This window comes from Eupeodes corollae, chromosome 3, assembly GCF_945859685.1.
Source record: "Eupeodes corollae chromosome 3, idEupCoro1.1, whole genome shotgun sequence".
Lineage (NCBI taxonomy): Eukaryota > Metazoa > Arthropoda > Insecta > Diptera > Syrphidae > Eupeodes > Eupeodes corollae.
This window is the reverse complement of record NC_079149.1, coordinates 79,868,125-79,883,650: the sequence shown is the minus strand read 5'-3', so window position 1 is coordinate 79,883,650 and position 15,526 is coordinate 79,868,125. Positions and strand designations below refer to the sequence as shown.

The window sequence follows — 15,526 nt, the reverse complement described above, 5'->3', positions numbered from 1 at the left end:
TAAGTTTTTCTTATTTAAACTATGAAATTCAAATGCATGAAATCGTATTATTATTATTATTATTATTTTACAATAAACGTGTTCTGATCAATGGGTTAAGATCAAAATAAAATGAATACAAAATAAAAATATTTTAAAACATAGAGAAATAATAATTAAAATAGTCTTTTAAATTTAACAAACAATTTTACTTACATCACCCCATCGACCAACTACATCTAACAGATCATTGCGCCCCAATGACAAATCAATAATACATTTATTAACAGCTTTTGAAGACCTCTCTGGAACAAGATCCTCTTCAGCGATTTTAACCCACCCCAAAGATCTCACGGTAAATCTAACTAACTTGTTAGATTCAGGTTTAATGGGGTAACTTCTTCGCCTAAAAATTAAAATTATACACAAATGAACAATGCTCACATTAGACGTGGTCAGATGTTTCAGATATTGCACTCACATGTATTCCCGATAATGTTTTCCCTGTTCTTGATTCAATGACGGTATTGTTCGGCTTCTTGACATAGAGAAATTTTCAAAATCCTTGAGAATTTTTGTAGAATTTTAAATTATATTTATTAACTTTTATTATTTAAAAAAAACGTACCCTTAATTCATAACGAGAGTATGTTGGGCTAACGGGTAGATTATTGTAATGATCTTCAATCGTTGGGTTATTTACATACTCGAACATTGGAGTGTTGCATTCCTTCTCGTCATTTATGTACTTGTATTTATGGAAAACAGGAGGCTCTCTTTGGATCGTTCCAGACTTTATGTGCCAGTAGTAGGGTCCATCATTGTCTGGAATATAAAATATTTTCATATACAAAACTATTTCATTAAAAACAAAAAAGTGTTTTCCGCAACAACCTTCATGCTTTTCCCAACCAATTGGTAAGTCACTATTTTTATCCTTCTCTTCCACGCCCTCCAGACTTTCGCAATTGGTTTCTTTTTCATTTTTATAAGCGTGCTCCTTCTCGGTTAAGGCATCGTTTATTAATCCAAAGTTACAATTTTCAAGTTTCTTATTTTTCAGTACATTTAATATGTCAGAATTAATATTTCCTGATATATATTTCATTGTTGCATTATCAAAAGCTTTACTTTTTGCGTTGTGATTCAATACCACAGGTCGATTTGAATTCACTTTTAAATCAAATGATCTCGAGTAATTAAAAAGGTTTTGCTTTTCCGATGACCTAGAATTTAATGAATTTTAGAATTTTACAATTTTAATTTAAGTGATAAATTAATTTTTAAGGCATACATAAAATGTTCTTTTAAGTTAACGCCCATTGATCCAAAGTCAATTTTTGCGTAATCCTTACGGTTACTTCCAATTTCCGATTTGGTTCCTTTTTCAGATAAGTTCTGTTCGTTCATGTTATCGTAATAATTATCAGATTTCTTATTCATTGCTTTATCTTTGAAAGCCACTATTTAGTGACCATGACTCAAATTAATTTTGTTTTCGCCAACTCCTAAAAAAATATTTATTTTTTAGTCCTAAGTATGAACAATCAAATTATTATTTTGGCTTAATTTAAACTACAATTCCCATATAAATAAAATACTATATTAAATTAAAGGTATAAACACATAACATATAAAAGATCTCTAAAGTGTTTCCGTTTATGTGGAGTTTTCCGCAGCTACGAGTGTGTTAACATCGAAAAATATGTAAGTTAAGGTGTTCGACCTAATGTGACTTAAGAGAAGTTATAGATTTAAAACCATTTGTAGCCCCAAATCAAAAAAGAGGCTGGGATGCGACCCACACTGATAACTTCCCATCCCGTCTGTCGATTTGTCTATATGTACTCGTATCAATTTTTACCAAATTTGCGTACTATTTTATGTAGATTTTATTTTTTAGGACTGTTAGATTTTTATATAAAAATTACTGAATATTGAAAACAATATTTTCTGTGAAATAAAATAAGTTTGAAGCCAATATTTAAAATTTTTGAAAAGCTATTTGAGCCGAAAGTAAATTTTTACCAAGTTTTAGTATTGTTTTTTTTTAGAGTTTTATTTTTTGTAAAAAACTATCAATTCGAATTTTTTAAAAATTTTACCAAATGTTGAAAACAATATATCTTATAAGATAAAATTAGTTTGAAGCCAATATTTAAAAATTTTGAAGAGATATTTGAGTCGAAAATCAATTTTTACCAACTTTTATACATTTTTTTTTCAATTCGATTTTTCTCAAAATTTGTCCTAATGTTGAAAACAATATCTTTTATAAGAAAAAATTAGTAAAAAATATTATCTCAAAGTTCTTAAAAGATATTTGAGTCGAAAATCATTTTTAACCAACTTTTGTTATTTTTTTTTTTCGGTTTTTATTTTTTTGTAATAAAAACTGTCAATTCGATTTTTTTCAAACTTTAACTGAATGTTGACAACGAGATTTTTTGAAAGATAAAAGTAAATTAAAGCCAATATCTCAAAGTTTTGAAAAGATATTTGAGTCGAAAATCAATTTTTACCAAACTTTCATAAATTTTTTTTTAGGTTTTTATTTTTTGTAAAAAAAAACTGTCAATTTGATTTTTCTCAAAATTTTATCAGATGTCAAAAACATTATTCTTCGTTGCACAAAATTGTTTTAGAGATGAAATCATATTTCAGTCGTTAAATTTTGGAGGTGACAAATTTTTTTTTCAGTTTTATTGATTTATAAAAAAAACCGTTATATGGACTTTTTTTTTCAAAAAATATACCTGTTTGGTATCACGTTACAATATATTATATAAAATTTAATTCAAGTCTCTAGCGTTTTTTGTTCCTAAGATATTTAGGGTTAACCAAAATGTTCACCCTTTTTTCAAACTGCTATGGTAAAAAAACCACAAACGCAATTTTCTTGAGAGCCCTTTCTGCATCTTTCTGCCTTATTATCTGTATAACAAAATTTAATTTTTAACAAATTAAGTCGATATCTCTCCTGGTTCTTGAGCTGTGGAGGACGAAAAAAACGTCGCGAACGTACGGACGTACAAACGTACGTACACACTCACGCACAGACATCTTTCTAAAAATCTTTTATTTCGACTCTAGGGACCTTGAAACGTCGAGAAATGTCAAAATTTTCAATTTGACAAATCGGACCCATTACAATAACTTCCTATGGGAAGTTAAAAATAAAGAATCACATATTTTTCCGAATTTTATAAATTATTGTAATCAACATCAAGTTTGTGACATAACGGTAACAATGGGGGAAAAAATGTATGCTGTGTTCAACGATCTAAAAAAGTCATTTTGTATATTATAACCTAATCCTAAAACGCATATCTCACAATTTGTTTTTGTCACTTCTGTACATTTTGGTAACTTCAGACATATTTCCATAAAAATTGGCTAACGACTCATTGGCTGCGTGCAATCTCAGACAGATAAGGTATCCGGATCTGTTTTTGTTAGTGTTTTAAGTGTAAAATAACAGCTGATCAAAAACAGCTGATATGTCAAAAAAAGTAATCCAAAGGTATCCAAGAATTTCTGGGGTATGTAGGTATCTGACAGAACAGCTGATTCAACACATGGTTGAATTTCAAGCAACTTGAAAATTGATTTCAGCCTTTTGTATTTGTTGGTAAACAAAAAGATACCAAATGAAGATGAAGTAAAAGTTGTATTTGAGGATGTTCTGCACATAATAGACGATGAAGAAGCTATTTGCCTCCGAATTTTAGAAGGTAATTATGATCTATTTTTTGAAACATAAAAATTGACTTATTATGTTCTCGTTTTGTATATGACCAATCCGACGAATCAGTTGAATTATCCATTAAATGTTTTATCTTACAACAATTTTGACTTCGAAGCTTAAATGTTTCTCTCCATTTTGTGAACAGTTGATGTTTTTTTATTTTTTGACAGCTATCCAACTCGTTCAACAAGGTATCTAAAAATACACCTATCCAAGATACCCTATCCAACACGAGATTGAACGCAGCCATTCGATCTTGGCGTACTTTCAAAGGTGCAACGTGCTGGGCGGGGTTCTTATGTTTTTCGGATTGAATATAATTTTTAACAGATGTACATTTTTTCATTCTCGGGTTCAGTCTCACGTACCTCAAGTAAAAAATAAACTAAGGACATATGTTTGTTAGAAAAGGTTTTTAACCTTTCTGACACTTTACAGTAGGTAATTTAACTCCCATGTTTTTGAGTTTCTCCAAAAATAGATTCATTCAAGGGACTTCAAGTTTTAAGTTTTTCAAAAATTTGATTTGTAAATAAAATGGAAATAGTATTTGTATTGATATTAAAATCAAAATTCTGAAAAATGTAAAACTCAAAACCATTTTATTTTTGAATTTGCCGTAAAACTGGTTTTGAAGAAACTTAAAAATATGGGCGTAGAGGTTTATAAACACACATGTATTGTAATATAATAGTATACTATTCCTTAAAAAAAAGAAACAATTCCCGAAAAAGTGTAGGAGTTTGACTTAAAAATCCTGAACATAGCTTTCTTTTTACCTATTTCCTAAACTTACAATCTAAAATTTGAATGTCAATACTACTTATACTTATGTACATGTAAGTACTTTCAAAGATTCACATATCGGGATGTAAGTAGTTAGGTAGCTTTGCCTTAATACATATGTCGCTAAATAGGTGGTACAGTTTTGATTTCGTCCTTCTTTTTTTTTGTTGCTTTTCTAACTTGGTATAAACTAAGTAAATCATTATGCAGTAAGCTTATATAAAGGTAATATTATAAACTTTTATATTCATACATCTCATTGTTTGCAGTTTTCTACTTGTGACGTAAAATAATTAACAAACAGTTAGAGGTTATTAACTTCCCATAGGAAGTTATTGTAATGGGTCCGATTTGTCAAATTGAAAATTTTGACATTTCTCGACGTTTCAAGGTCCCTAGAATCGAAATAAAAGATTTTTAGAAAGATGTCTGTGCGTGCGTGTGTACGTACGTTCGTACGTCCGTACGTTCGCGACGTTTTTTTCGTTGTCCATAGCTCAAGAACCAGGAGAGATATCGACTTCAAATAAATTTTTTTATACAGATAATAAGGCAGAAAGATGCAGAAAGGGCTCTCAAGAAAATTGCGTGGGTGGTTTTTTTACCATAGCAGTTTAAAAAAAAGGTGAAAATTTTGGTTAACCCTAAATATCTTACGAACCAAAAACGCTAGAGACTTGAATTTAAATTTATATAATAAACTGTAACGTGATCTCAAAAGAAATATATTTTTTAAAAAAAATCTATCTAACGGTTTTTTTTTTCTAAATCAAAAAAACTGAAACAAAATTTGTCACCTCCTAAATTTAACGACTTACATATGATTTCATCTCCAAAACAATTTTGAGCAACGGAGAATAATGTTTTTGAAATCTGATAAAATTTTGAAAAAAATCGAATTAACAGTTTTTTTTACAAAAAATAAAAACCTAAAAAAAATTAATAAAAGTTGGTAAAAATTGATTTTCGACTCAAATATCTTTTCAAAACTTTGAGATATTGGCTTTAATTTACTTTTATCTTTCAAAAAATATTGTTGTCAACATTCAGTAAAATTTTGAACAAAATCGAATTGACAGTTTTTTTATAAAAAAATTAAAAACCGAACAAAAATTAACAAAAGTTTGGTAAAAGTTGAATATGGATTCAAATATCTTTTCAAAAACTTGAAAGTTAGACTTCAAACTTATTTTATCTTATAAGAAATACTGTTTTAAGCATTCTGAAAGATGTTGAGAAAAATCGAATTGACAGTTTTTGTACAAAAAATTAAATACCTAAAAAAAATTTTACCAAAAGTTGGTAAAAAACGATTTTCGACTCAAATATCTTTTCAAAACTATAAAATATTGGCTTCAAACTAATTTTATCTTATAGAAAATATTGTTTTCAACATTCGATAGAATTTTGAAGAAAATCGAATTGACGGTTTTTTTACAAAAAATAAAACTCTAAAAAAAACAATACTAAAACTTGGTAAAAATTTACTTTCGACTCAAATAGCTTTTCAAAAATTAAAAATATTGGCTTCAAACTTATTTTATTTTACAGAAAATATTGTTTTCGATATTCAGTGATTTTTATATAAAAATCCAACAGTCCGTTTTTCATAAAAAAATAGTACGCAAATTTGGTAAAATTGATACTAGTACATATAGACAAACTTTTAAGCAAGACAAATCGACAGACGGGATGGGAAGTTATCAGTGTGGGTCGCATCCCAGCCTCTTTTTATTTTTAAGTTTTATAAAGCACAAGACTGAATTTTATTTTTTGAAGTTAAAATAAGTTTTTTTTTTAGATACATACATTTGTACATGCATACAGTGGTGGACACGAATTTAGCACATTGAAAGAAGTTCAACAATTTTGTACTTTCAATTTTTTTTACTACTTGCAAGTAACGGTTCGTTTTATGTTGTTACGATGACTACCTTATATGGTAATAAAAATGTGTAAATGATTGAAAAGTAAAATACCGTTTTGCGAAAAATGAAGATTGTTTGTGGTTTGCGTTGTTTTTAGCTGGACATATATTTAGCCCGTTTTGCAATCAAAGAGTGTATTTTTGATTTTTGATTTTTGTGTTTTTTTTTTTAAGAAAATAATAATTTTTGAGGTAATTAAATATTCCTTTAATAATCTATATGTATTTAAACAAAAAAAAATAATTAGTTATGGCAAAAGGAAAATTTTTCTCAAAGGAAAATGAAGTCTGATCTTGAAAACGAAGTCAAAAGGGCGGATGGTAGCAGACATTTCTAAGTTGTTAGAAGCTGGTTTATAATGCCCTACGTCATTTCAAAAAGTTTGGAATGGTTGAAAACGTTAAACAAAACCCCCGGGCCAGAAAGACAACTACAAATGAAGATAGAATTATTTATAGGTTATAGGCCAAGGATCCGTTTAAGACCTTCAGTGCCATAAGAAGAGAGCTTTCAACGAACTATGGAGTAAATGTTTCCTCAAGGACCATAAGACACCGATTAAATGAAAACAATCTACGTGGGTGCGTTGCTCAGAGAAAATCGCTTGTATCAGAAAAAATCTGAAATCTAGGTTACAGTTTGCCAAAGCACTTAGACAAACCAAATAGTTTTTGGAAAAACGTGTTCTGGAGCGATGAATCCAAATTTTGCCGGTTCGTGTCGGATGGAAAAAAATATGTATGGCGTCCAAAAACAGATAATATGATCCAAGGTACACCATTAAGATGGTGAAACACGGTGGAGGCAACGCACAGTGGTTCGGTTTGTATGGGAGAGCGGAAAAAAGTCTGTAAAATCTGAACGGTTCAACGGATTTAAATAAAATTTGGCATACATGTTAAGATTAGTCTTATACATATTTGTTCAAAATTTGGTTGAAAAAAAAAATTATAAACAAAGTTATTGACATTTTTCTAAAATTTGAGGCTTTTGATGTTATATTTAAATAAAAGTTTTTTTTTAGTAAAATCTTAACTTTTTATTTTGAACAAAATATTATTACTAACTATGTATATTATAAAATTAAATAAATAAATAGATAAATACATACAAAAAATAAATAAAAACAATTATGAAGTAGTAATTTTATGACGCTAAAATGAGATTTTTAGCGTCTGCGCTGATTGGAAGTATTTTCTTTTTTGCCTGTGGCCTAAAAACTGACTTTTTTTAATTTAATCCTTTATATATATAGATTAAAGTAAGAGATTTTATTCTAATAAGACAGGTAATACAAAATTACGCAATACACAACAAAAACAAAGCAATAAAACTTTAAAAATAACACCTTTTTTATTTCTACCTGCCCTACTTTTAGCAAAAAACTAAAAAAATAAAGGTTTATCCCTAATCCTTTTCTTTATTTTTTTTAAGCTCTATCATATAATTTAAAATATCATAAAACTATATTGCTTTTCGTGTGTTCTTTCCAAGAAAATTGAGTTCAAAGTTGAAAAATTTTTCCGGGCAGAAATAAATGGTTTCGCAAAAATCGAAATTCTCAGACCTGTGTCAATATATTAATTTTGTTTTATTTTTAAAATAAAGTTTGACATTTTTTCTTAAAATAATGGGCTTAACCAGTTCATTCTGACAATTAATAACGAAGAAATCAAACTTTTTGGTAAACAGCACCGTCAAAACGCAGTTTTTTGAAATCCGATTCAGTGAAACATTTTTGATCATAACTTCCACATCTGCACGTATCTGCAGCTGATTTTTTCTGTGCTTTTACATAAATGCATGGAGCATATGCTGGCATACTTACTTTCTTGGAGTCTTTTGGAGCTTTTTTTTTAAATCAAAAAGTTTAAAAAAAACACATTTTTTCCTAGTACTTAAGCTTCAGACTACTTATAGAAGGTATCTTTTATAAATAATCATTTTTTTTTTTTAATTTTAGATAATCGAAAATAGACCAATTAAATTATTTAAGAAGCTAGAGAATTTATTTAAAGGAACTTCGGAAAAAAACATCTCAAAATTTGTTGAAAATACGGTTCGCGATTTGAGTAAAATTATTTTTCAACTTTGAGGGCTTGTAAATCAGAACATACAATATATATGTTGAAAAATACTTTTAAATCATACGCTCGGGTTATATAAGAGTACTTAAACATAAAATTTAAAAGGATAAAAATGACTTCTTAAAAAGACTTTTTCCGCTCTCGCACCACTGTGCAACGTTATAGTCTGGGCTGCTTTTCATGGCACGGCGGCCGGCGTTGGCCCGATCGTAAAAATTGACACTAAAATAGAGCAGAACGTATACAGAGATATCCTGGTGGAGGCAACGTTATAGTCTGGGCTGCTTTTTCATGGCACGGCCGACGTTGGCCCGATCGTAAAAATTGACACCAAAATAGACCAGAACGTGTACAGAGATTTACTGTTGGATCATATGATACCCTACGCAGAAGACAATTTGCCATTATTATGGCGCTTCATGCACGACGACGACCGTAAACACACTTCAAAGTTAGTGAAGTGTGCCTTAGAGGTGAATAAATTGACGTTTTGAAGTGGCCAGCACAATCACCCGATCGAGAATTTGTGGAATGATGTTGAACATCACATTGAGCAAAAAAATACCAACCAATTTAACACAATTTTGTCGGGAGATTCAAAATGCTTGGTATGCAATTCCAAAGTCACGATGTGAGGCAGTGGTTAAAAGTTCGCCAAGAAGAATTGCTTCTGTACTGCAAAATAAAGGGTTCCCTACCAAATACTAAGAAAAACTTAGAATTGATAACAGTAAGTAAAATTTTATCAAGAAACTGATGAAATTGATGTTAAACATATTTGATGAAGTACTATGAAAACAGTGCTATGCATACGTAATGTAAATAAAATATAACTAATTTCATAATAAGAAAACAAATTGAAAATTAAATGGTTTTTATTTTCTTTAACAACTGTGCTAAATTCTTATCCACCACTGTATATGTGTGAGTCTCTTTTAAAATAGTCATACAATTGCTACTATACTATGTTTTTATGTACTTTCTTTTGCACAGTAAAGTTTCTCTGAAGAAGGCAGCAACCTCTGCGGAACTTTGAGAAAATCAAATGTAACTTGATTCTTTCACACTCTAAATTGGTCAGCAATTAATATATCAAACATTAATTGCTGACTCAAGTTCACAGTAAAATGTTTTCTACTTTCTAGTTTGCTGCTTTAATGTCAACTTAAAAACACCCTTTACAAAATCTGTAAGAAATTCGTTATGTGACAAGATATATAATCAAGAAGTAAGCATTGGGCGCATTCACAAAGCTAGTGACTATGTGTCACTTTGTGAATGCAAAATTGCACTACAAAGCTAGTCAATCCGGAACTGTCATATTAATGACAAATACAAATATATAAAATAAGAAACATTTTTGTTTTCAGAACTTTAAAGTTTTTTTTTCAATTCAATAAAACCAAATATAATATAATTGATTTATATTTGTACATATATAAATACCGAAAGATTCATTTCATTTTGAATTCTTGTGTCCTTACCGAGCAGCTGATTGTGAAACGTCAAAACCTATGTGCACTAACTTTGTAGCCGAAATGTTTACACTACGTTGGAGGGGAAATTTCAACTACTTTTGTAGTTAGATTTAGAAAATCAGAATCATTTGACTACGTAGCTACTAGCTCTGGTCGCATTCACAAAGCGAACTGTCCTGTCATATTATTGACAAATGCAAATATATAAAATAAGAAACATGTTTTATTTTAAATTTTTTAAATTCAATAAAATCAAATTTAAGATACAATTTAAATGATTTATATTAGTATTTAAATACTGAACGATTTATTTCATTTTGAATTCGTATGGTTTACCGAGCAGCTGATTGTGAAACGTCAAAATCATTCTCCACTAAATTTGTAACCGAATATTTTACACTACGTCGGAGGGGAAATTTCAACTACTTTTGTAGATAGATTTATCCAATCAGAATCATTTGACTACGTAGCTACTAGCTTTGTGAATGCGACCATTGTTTTTTCAGGATAAGAAATTAATGCTTAGTAAAGTCAATTTCCAAGTTACCGAACACTTCCAATATAGGACCCTCTATTTTTATTTTTTTGTTGTGGCTTAATAAAGAATTTTTAATAGTTTTGAGGACAGGTTCGGTCGACATAAGGGACTTGAAAGTAAGACTAGTTTCTAGTATCTGATTGGCCAGCTGCCAAGAAATTATCTTCCAATTAAGGCAACTTTAATGAAAAGTTGACTGGAAAGTTAGTCAAGAAAAATCTCCCTAACTATCATGTCAAGTTAAATTCTGTCAAAATGACACTTGATCATGTTTGTTCATTCAACTGAAAGCTGAACTTTATTACTCCACAACTCCGTTTAATTCTTCCTGTAAAAGGGTTCCTTGTAAATTTGGGAAAAAAAAGAGGCTGGGATGCGACCCACACTGATAACTTCCCATCCCGTCTGTCGATTTGTCTTGCTTAAAAGTTTGTCTATATGTGTTTTTACCAAATTTGAGCATTATTTTTTGTAGATTTTATTTTTTATGAAAAAAACGGACTGCTGGATTTTTATATAAAAATTACTGAATATTGAAAACAATATTTTCTCTGAAATAAAATAAGTTTGAAGCCAATATTTTTAATTTTTGAAAAGCTATTTGAGCCGAAAGTAAATTTTTACCAAGTTTTAGTAGGTACTGTTTTTTTTAGAGTTTTATTTTTTGTAAAAAAACTGTCAATTCGAATTTTTTAAAAATTTTACCAAATGTTGCAAACGATATTTCTTATAAGATAAAATTAGTTTGAAGCCAATATTTAAAATTTTTGAAGAGATATTTGAGTCGAAAATCAATTTTTACCAACTTTTATACATTTTTTTCAGGTTTTTATTTTTTGTAAAAAAAATGTCCATTAGATTTTTCTCAAAATTTGTCCTAATGTTGAAAACAATATTTCTTATAAGAAAAAATTAGTTAAAACCTATTATCTCAAAGTTTTTATAAGATATTTGAGTCGAAAATCATTTTTTACGAACTTTTGTTAATTTTTTTTTTCCGTTTTTAATTTTTTGTACAAAAACTGTATAATCGATTTTTTTCAAACTTTAACTGAATGTTGAAAACAAGATGTTTTGAAAGATAAAAGTAAATTAAAGCCAATATCTCAAAGTTTTGAAAAGATATTTGAGTCGAAAATCAATTTTTACCGACTTTTATACATTTTTTTTTAGGTTTTTATTTTTTGTAAAAAAAACTATCAATTAAATTTTTCTCAAAATTTTATCAGATGTCAAAAACATTATTCTTCGTTGCACAAAATTGTTTTAGAGATGAAATCATATTTCAGTCGTAAAATTTTGGAGGTGACAAATTTTTTTTTCAGTTTTATTGATTTATAAAAAACCGTTATATTGTTTTTTTTTTTTCAAAAAAATATACCAGTTTGGTATTACGTTACAATATATTATATAAAATTTAATTCAAGTCTCTAGCGTTTTTGGTTCGTAAGATATTTAAGGTTAACCAAAATGTTCACCTTTTTTTCAAACTGCTATGGTAAAAAAAAACACCCACGCAATTTTCTTGAGAGCCCTTTCTGCATCTTTCTGCCTTATTATCTGTATAACAAAGTTTATTTGGAGTCGATATCTCTTCTGGTTCTTGAGCTATGGACGACGAAAAAAACGTCGCGAAGGTACAAACGTACGTACACACGCACGGACAGACATCTTTAAAAAAATCTTTTATTTCGACTTTAGGGACCTTGAAACGTCGAGAAATGTCAAAATTTTTAATTTGACAAATCGGACCCATTACAATAACTTCCTATGAGAAGTTAATAAGTAGTGATATATGTATGTATACAAATTGAATATGAATACAAATTGTTAAGGACTTGTAGCTTTACTGAGGAGTGTTTTGTAGACAATAATGTTTCTTGTAGTTTTTGTACGATAAACTTAAAGTAGAAAATTGTGAAGAAAAGTTCTGAATTTGAAATTAATGACACTTGTAAAATTTACGTTCAAATAATGAAGTTGACTGCAAATGAAGTCCCGTATGTTGTCTGAACCTGCCCATTGTCTGTGGCATATTTATTAGAGTTAAATAAAGCAACCAAAAAACATGAACAGTGTAAAATGACAAGATGCACTTTGTAACAATCAATCGACTGTTAAATAACAACAAATTAAGCAATAAAATATTCAAGTTAATTAACAACTAACTATAACTCATGCAATAGACATTTGTTTACAAGTCCCCTTCAAGCTCAATAGACTTACACACATAGAAAACATTGCACGATAAATTTGAAACTGTCACAAATTATTCACAAACAATTAAAAAAAAATCATAACGTCCCAAATACAATATCTAAAATATGACCAATAAATTTTGACGTGAAAATTGTTTTTGATGGGCGAATGTTGTTTTGCCAATGAATAGTTGACAATTCAGATATGAGCTACAGATGAAGCTCTTACAGTTGTCTCTTAAAATTTCACCCACACTAAAAAGTAACTAGGATTAAAAAAACGAATGCACCTAAATAATGTCCTTTTACTAAAAAAATGTATCTTCATACACAAAGTTTTATCGGTGAATTTATTTCTAGAACGTACAAAGAAAAAACAAATTTCATGAATCATATTCTTGGAAAATGCCATTGAGATGGTGTTGAAGAGAAAAAATTCATACCTACATTTTACATATAAACGCAAGGTTTTTCAATCACCTTTTCCTTGATAGATTTTTATTGATTCGGGTTAAGATAGTTTAATTTTCGTGTGTTAGTAAAATATAAGAAGTAGGCTAAAATAAGTACTGAACAAAATGTTTCAAAAACATAATTAATTATTTCCACCTTCTTTGGGGGTGCATTGATTTTTGAGTGCATTTACTAAACCACTGCTTGCGATAATGTATATAAGTTATTTCACAATACAATACAAAAAAAAGAAAAAACTTTTCACCCCAAAGAAGTATCTCTACATAACAAGATGTCTACAGCAGTGCAAAAGAATTTGTTAAGGATCTCGAACTCGAATGCTAAACTTTAAAAATAATTATTAATCTAAACTTTAACAGAGATGAAACCATACAAATATTTAAAAATATCGGAGTGAAGACGCCTAAGAAAATTTAAACGATTTTATAGAAATTCTTATAATTTTTAACTATGTATATGTACATTATATAAATAAATATCAAAAGTTTAAAAATGCAATCATAAAAACACCAAATTTGATAAATAAAATAAATTGTTAATCCGAGTTGATTGTTTGAGGTTTTCTTTATATTTTATAAACTTGAAAAATTCCTTACTTTATCCAAATACAAAATCTCTTACAAAATGTAAACGCAAGTACAAATTGTGCTTAGTCAACGATTGAAAAGTTATTGGTGCAGATAGTGTGTACTATGACATCAACAAGGGAAGTTTGTTCCTTGTGTTTTTGTGTCAAAGCAAAACGCATGCGTCAAAATTAAATATTTTCAAACGTTATTTCTTAATACGAATATAAGAATGTGGTCAATATGAGAATTCTGTCCTTTAGGGATGTTCGATTACATTTGTTCGTATAATGTTACAATACTGTCCAGAAAGGGCAGTTCGTTTAAAACTAAAAGAAAGTAAATTGCATAGTGAATAAACTAATTTTAACTTGATTACACTATATTCATTATTAAAAATGAAAACAAAAACGTACACATATAACTCAAGTTTTTTTTGTTTACATTTTAATTTATTGAACCATACAAATGTATATACATTTGGCTTAATTCTAACATAAATAATATTTAACAATAACTTTAACTAAAACATTTGTTGGCACAAAGGGGGCCATTGAAATTCAAAATTTAACATGTGTTTAACATGAAGTCGATGGCTAAAAAAAGTGTCGTTGGCGAGGTTCATCTCGGGTTGTTCAGTCCCGGTTGTCCTGATGGAGGTTGGTTGTGTGTGGCGGTGTTCAGTCCGGTAGTATGCTGACTCTAGGCCAGCATAGAAGGAGACATCGTCGTCAGTGGCGAGTTTGTCCAAGATATTCATACCACAAAGGTATCTCGGGTCCGGGTGCCGTTCCTGATTAGCCATCCTTCTCATTAATTGGTTAGGGTGGCTGGCGACTTTGGTGATTATCTTCCTTGCTGCCTGTGCAAGGAATTGGTCAAGTGGCTTGATTTCAGCTTTTTCGTACACTCTACTATTACTATAGTGCTTCTGTCTTTCAGCAGTCGGCTTGACCCCAGAGTGAAGGTAATTTGCTACATGGCCCTCATACGGTCAATGATCGTTTATGGTTGTCATGTGTTGCCCCTTCCCAGATGGAGAAGTACCGGCTTATATGGAACAGCCGAATCTTCTTATGTGCATTACTATTTCAACGAGGTCCTATACAACGGGGCTCGAATCAACAGAATTGACAATTTCGTGATAAAACTCGTTCGAGGTCACATTGCAAGAGCTATGTCTTCGACCAACAATTCAATTTTCGGGGCGTTCTATCCGAACGACGAGTATTTTGAGAGTGCACGCTTGAGCGGCTTCATTCCCCCAGAGGCATTCCTCTTTTTAGATAGATGCGGTCTGATACAGTATAGATTGGCAGTTCCGTTAATCTACCACGTCAGACGAAGAACCGTGGATAGGCGACTCCTGTACAATCGGGACGTCATGGCACAAGGCGGAACAGAGCTCCTTCGGTTCAGTAGGGCTGTGTCCGAACGGGACCGAACTGATAGGGTGAAGCAGGAGAACCAGTTTTGGTGGCTTCAATCGGCACTTGATAGTGGGTAGTCGGGATGGGGTTTTTAGACTTGGCCGGCTAACATACTTGTTTAATAGTAGTAGGGTTTAGTTTTAAGTAGAATAGGCATGGTGGCACGAAAAAAAAAATAAAAAAAAAAAAAAAAATTAAAAACATTAACAAAAAGCATTAAAAAAAAATAATTAATAAATAAATAAATACAACAATAAATGAAATGAAATTTAAATGAAGTAAAATAGTTCTTAGGGCCGAAAGGCATTAGTTTT

At 29.9% G+C, this 15,526-nt stretch overlaps 1 protein-coding gene across 1 annotated transcript in view; it reads right to left on the bottom strand.

The window, feature by feature from the left end:
* LOC129951629 (protein Fe65 homolog) overlaps positions 1-13,924 on the bottom strand; it is a 40,825-nt gene extending 26,901 nt beyond the window's left edge. The window contains exons 1-6 of the mRNA XM_056063875.1: positions 13,813-13,924; positions 1,274-1,487; positions 874-1,205; positions 608-804; positions 461-543; positions 196-385 (exon numbers count right to left, since the gene is read on the bottom strand). Of these exons, the coding sequence (XP_055919850.1) occupies positions 196-385; positions 461-543; positions 608-804; positions 874-1,205; positions 1,274-1,422 (951 nt within the window). The 5' untranslated portion in view covers positions 1,423-1,487; positions 13,813-13,924. The remainder of the gene's footprint in view (positions 1-195; positions 386-460; positions 544-607; positions 805-873; positions 1,206-1,273; positions 1,488-13,812) is intronic.
* Between the last annotated feature and the right edge of the window lie 1,602 nt (positions 13,925-15,526).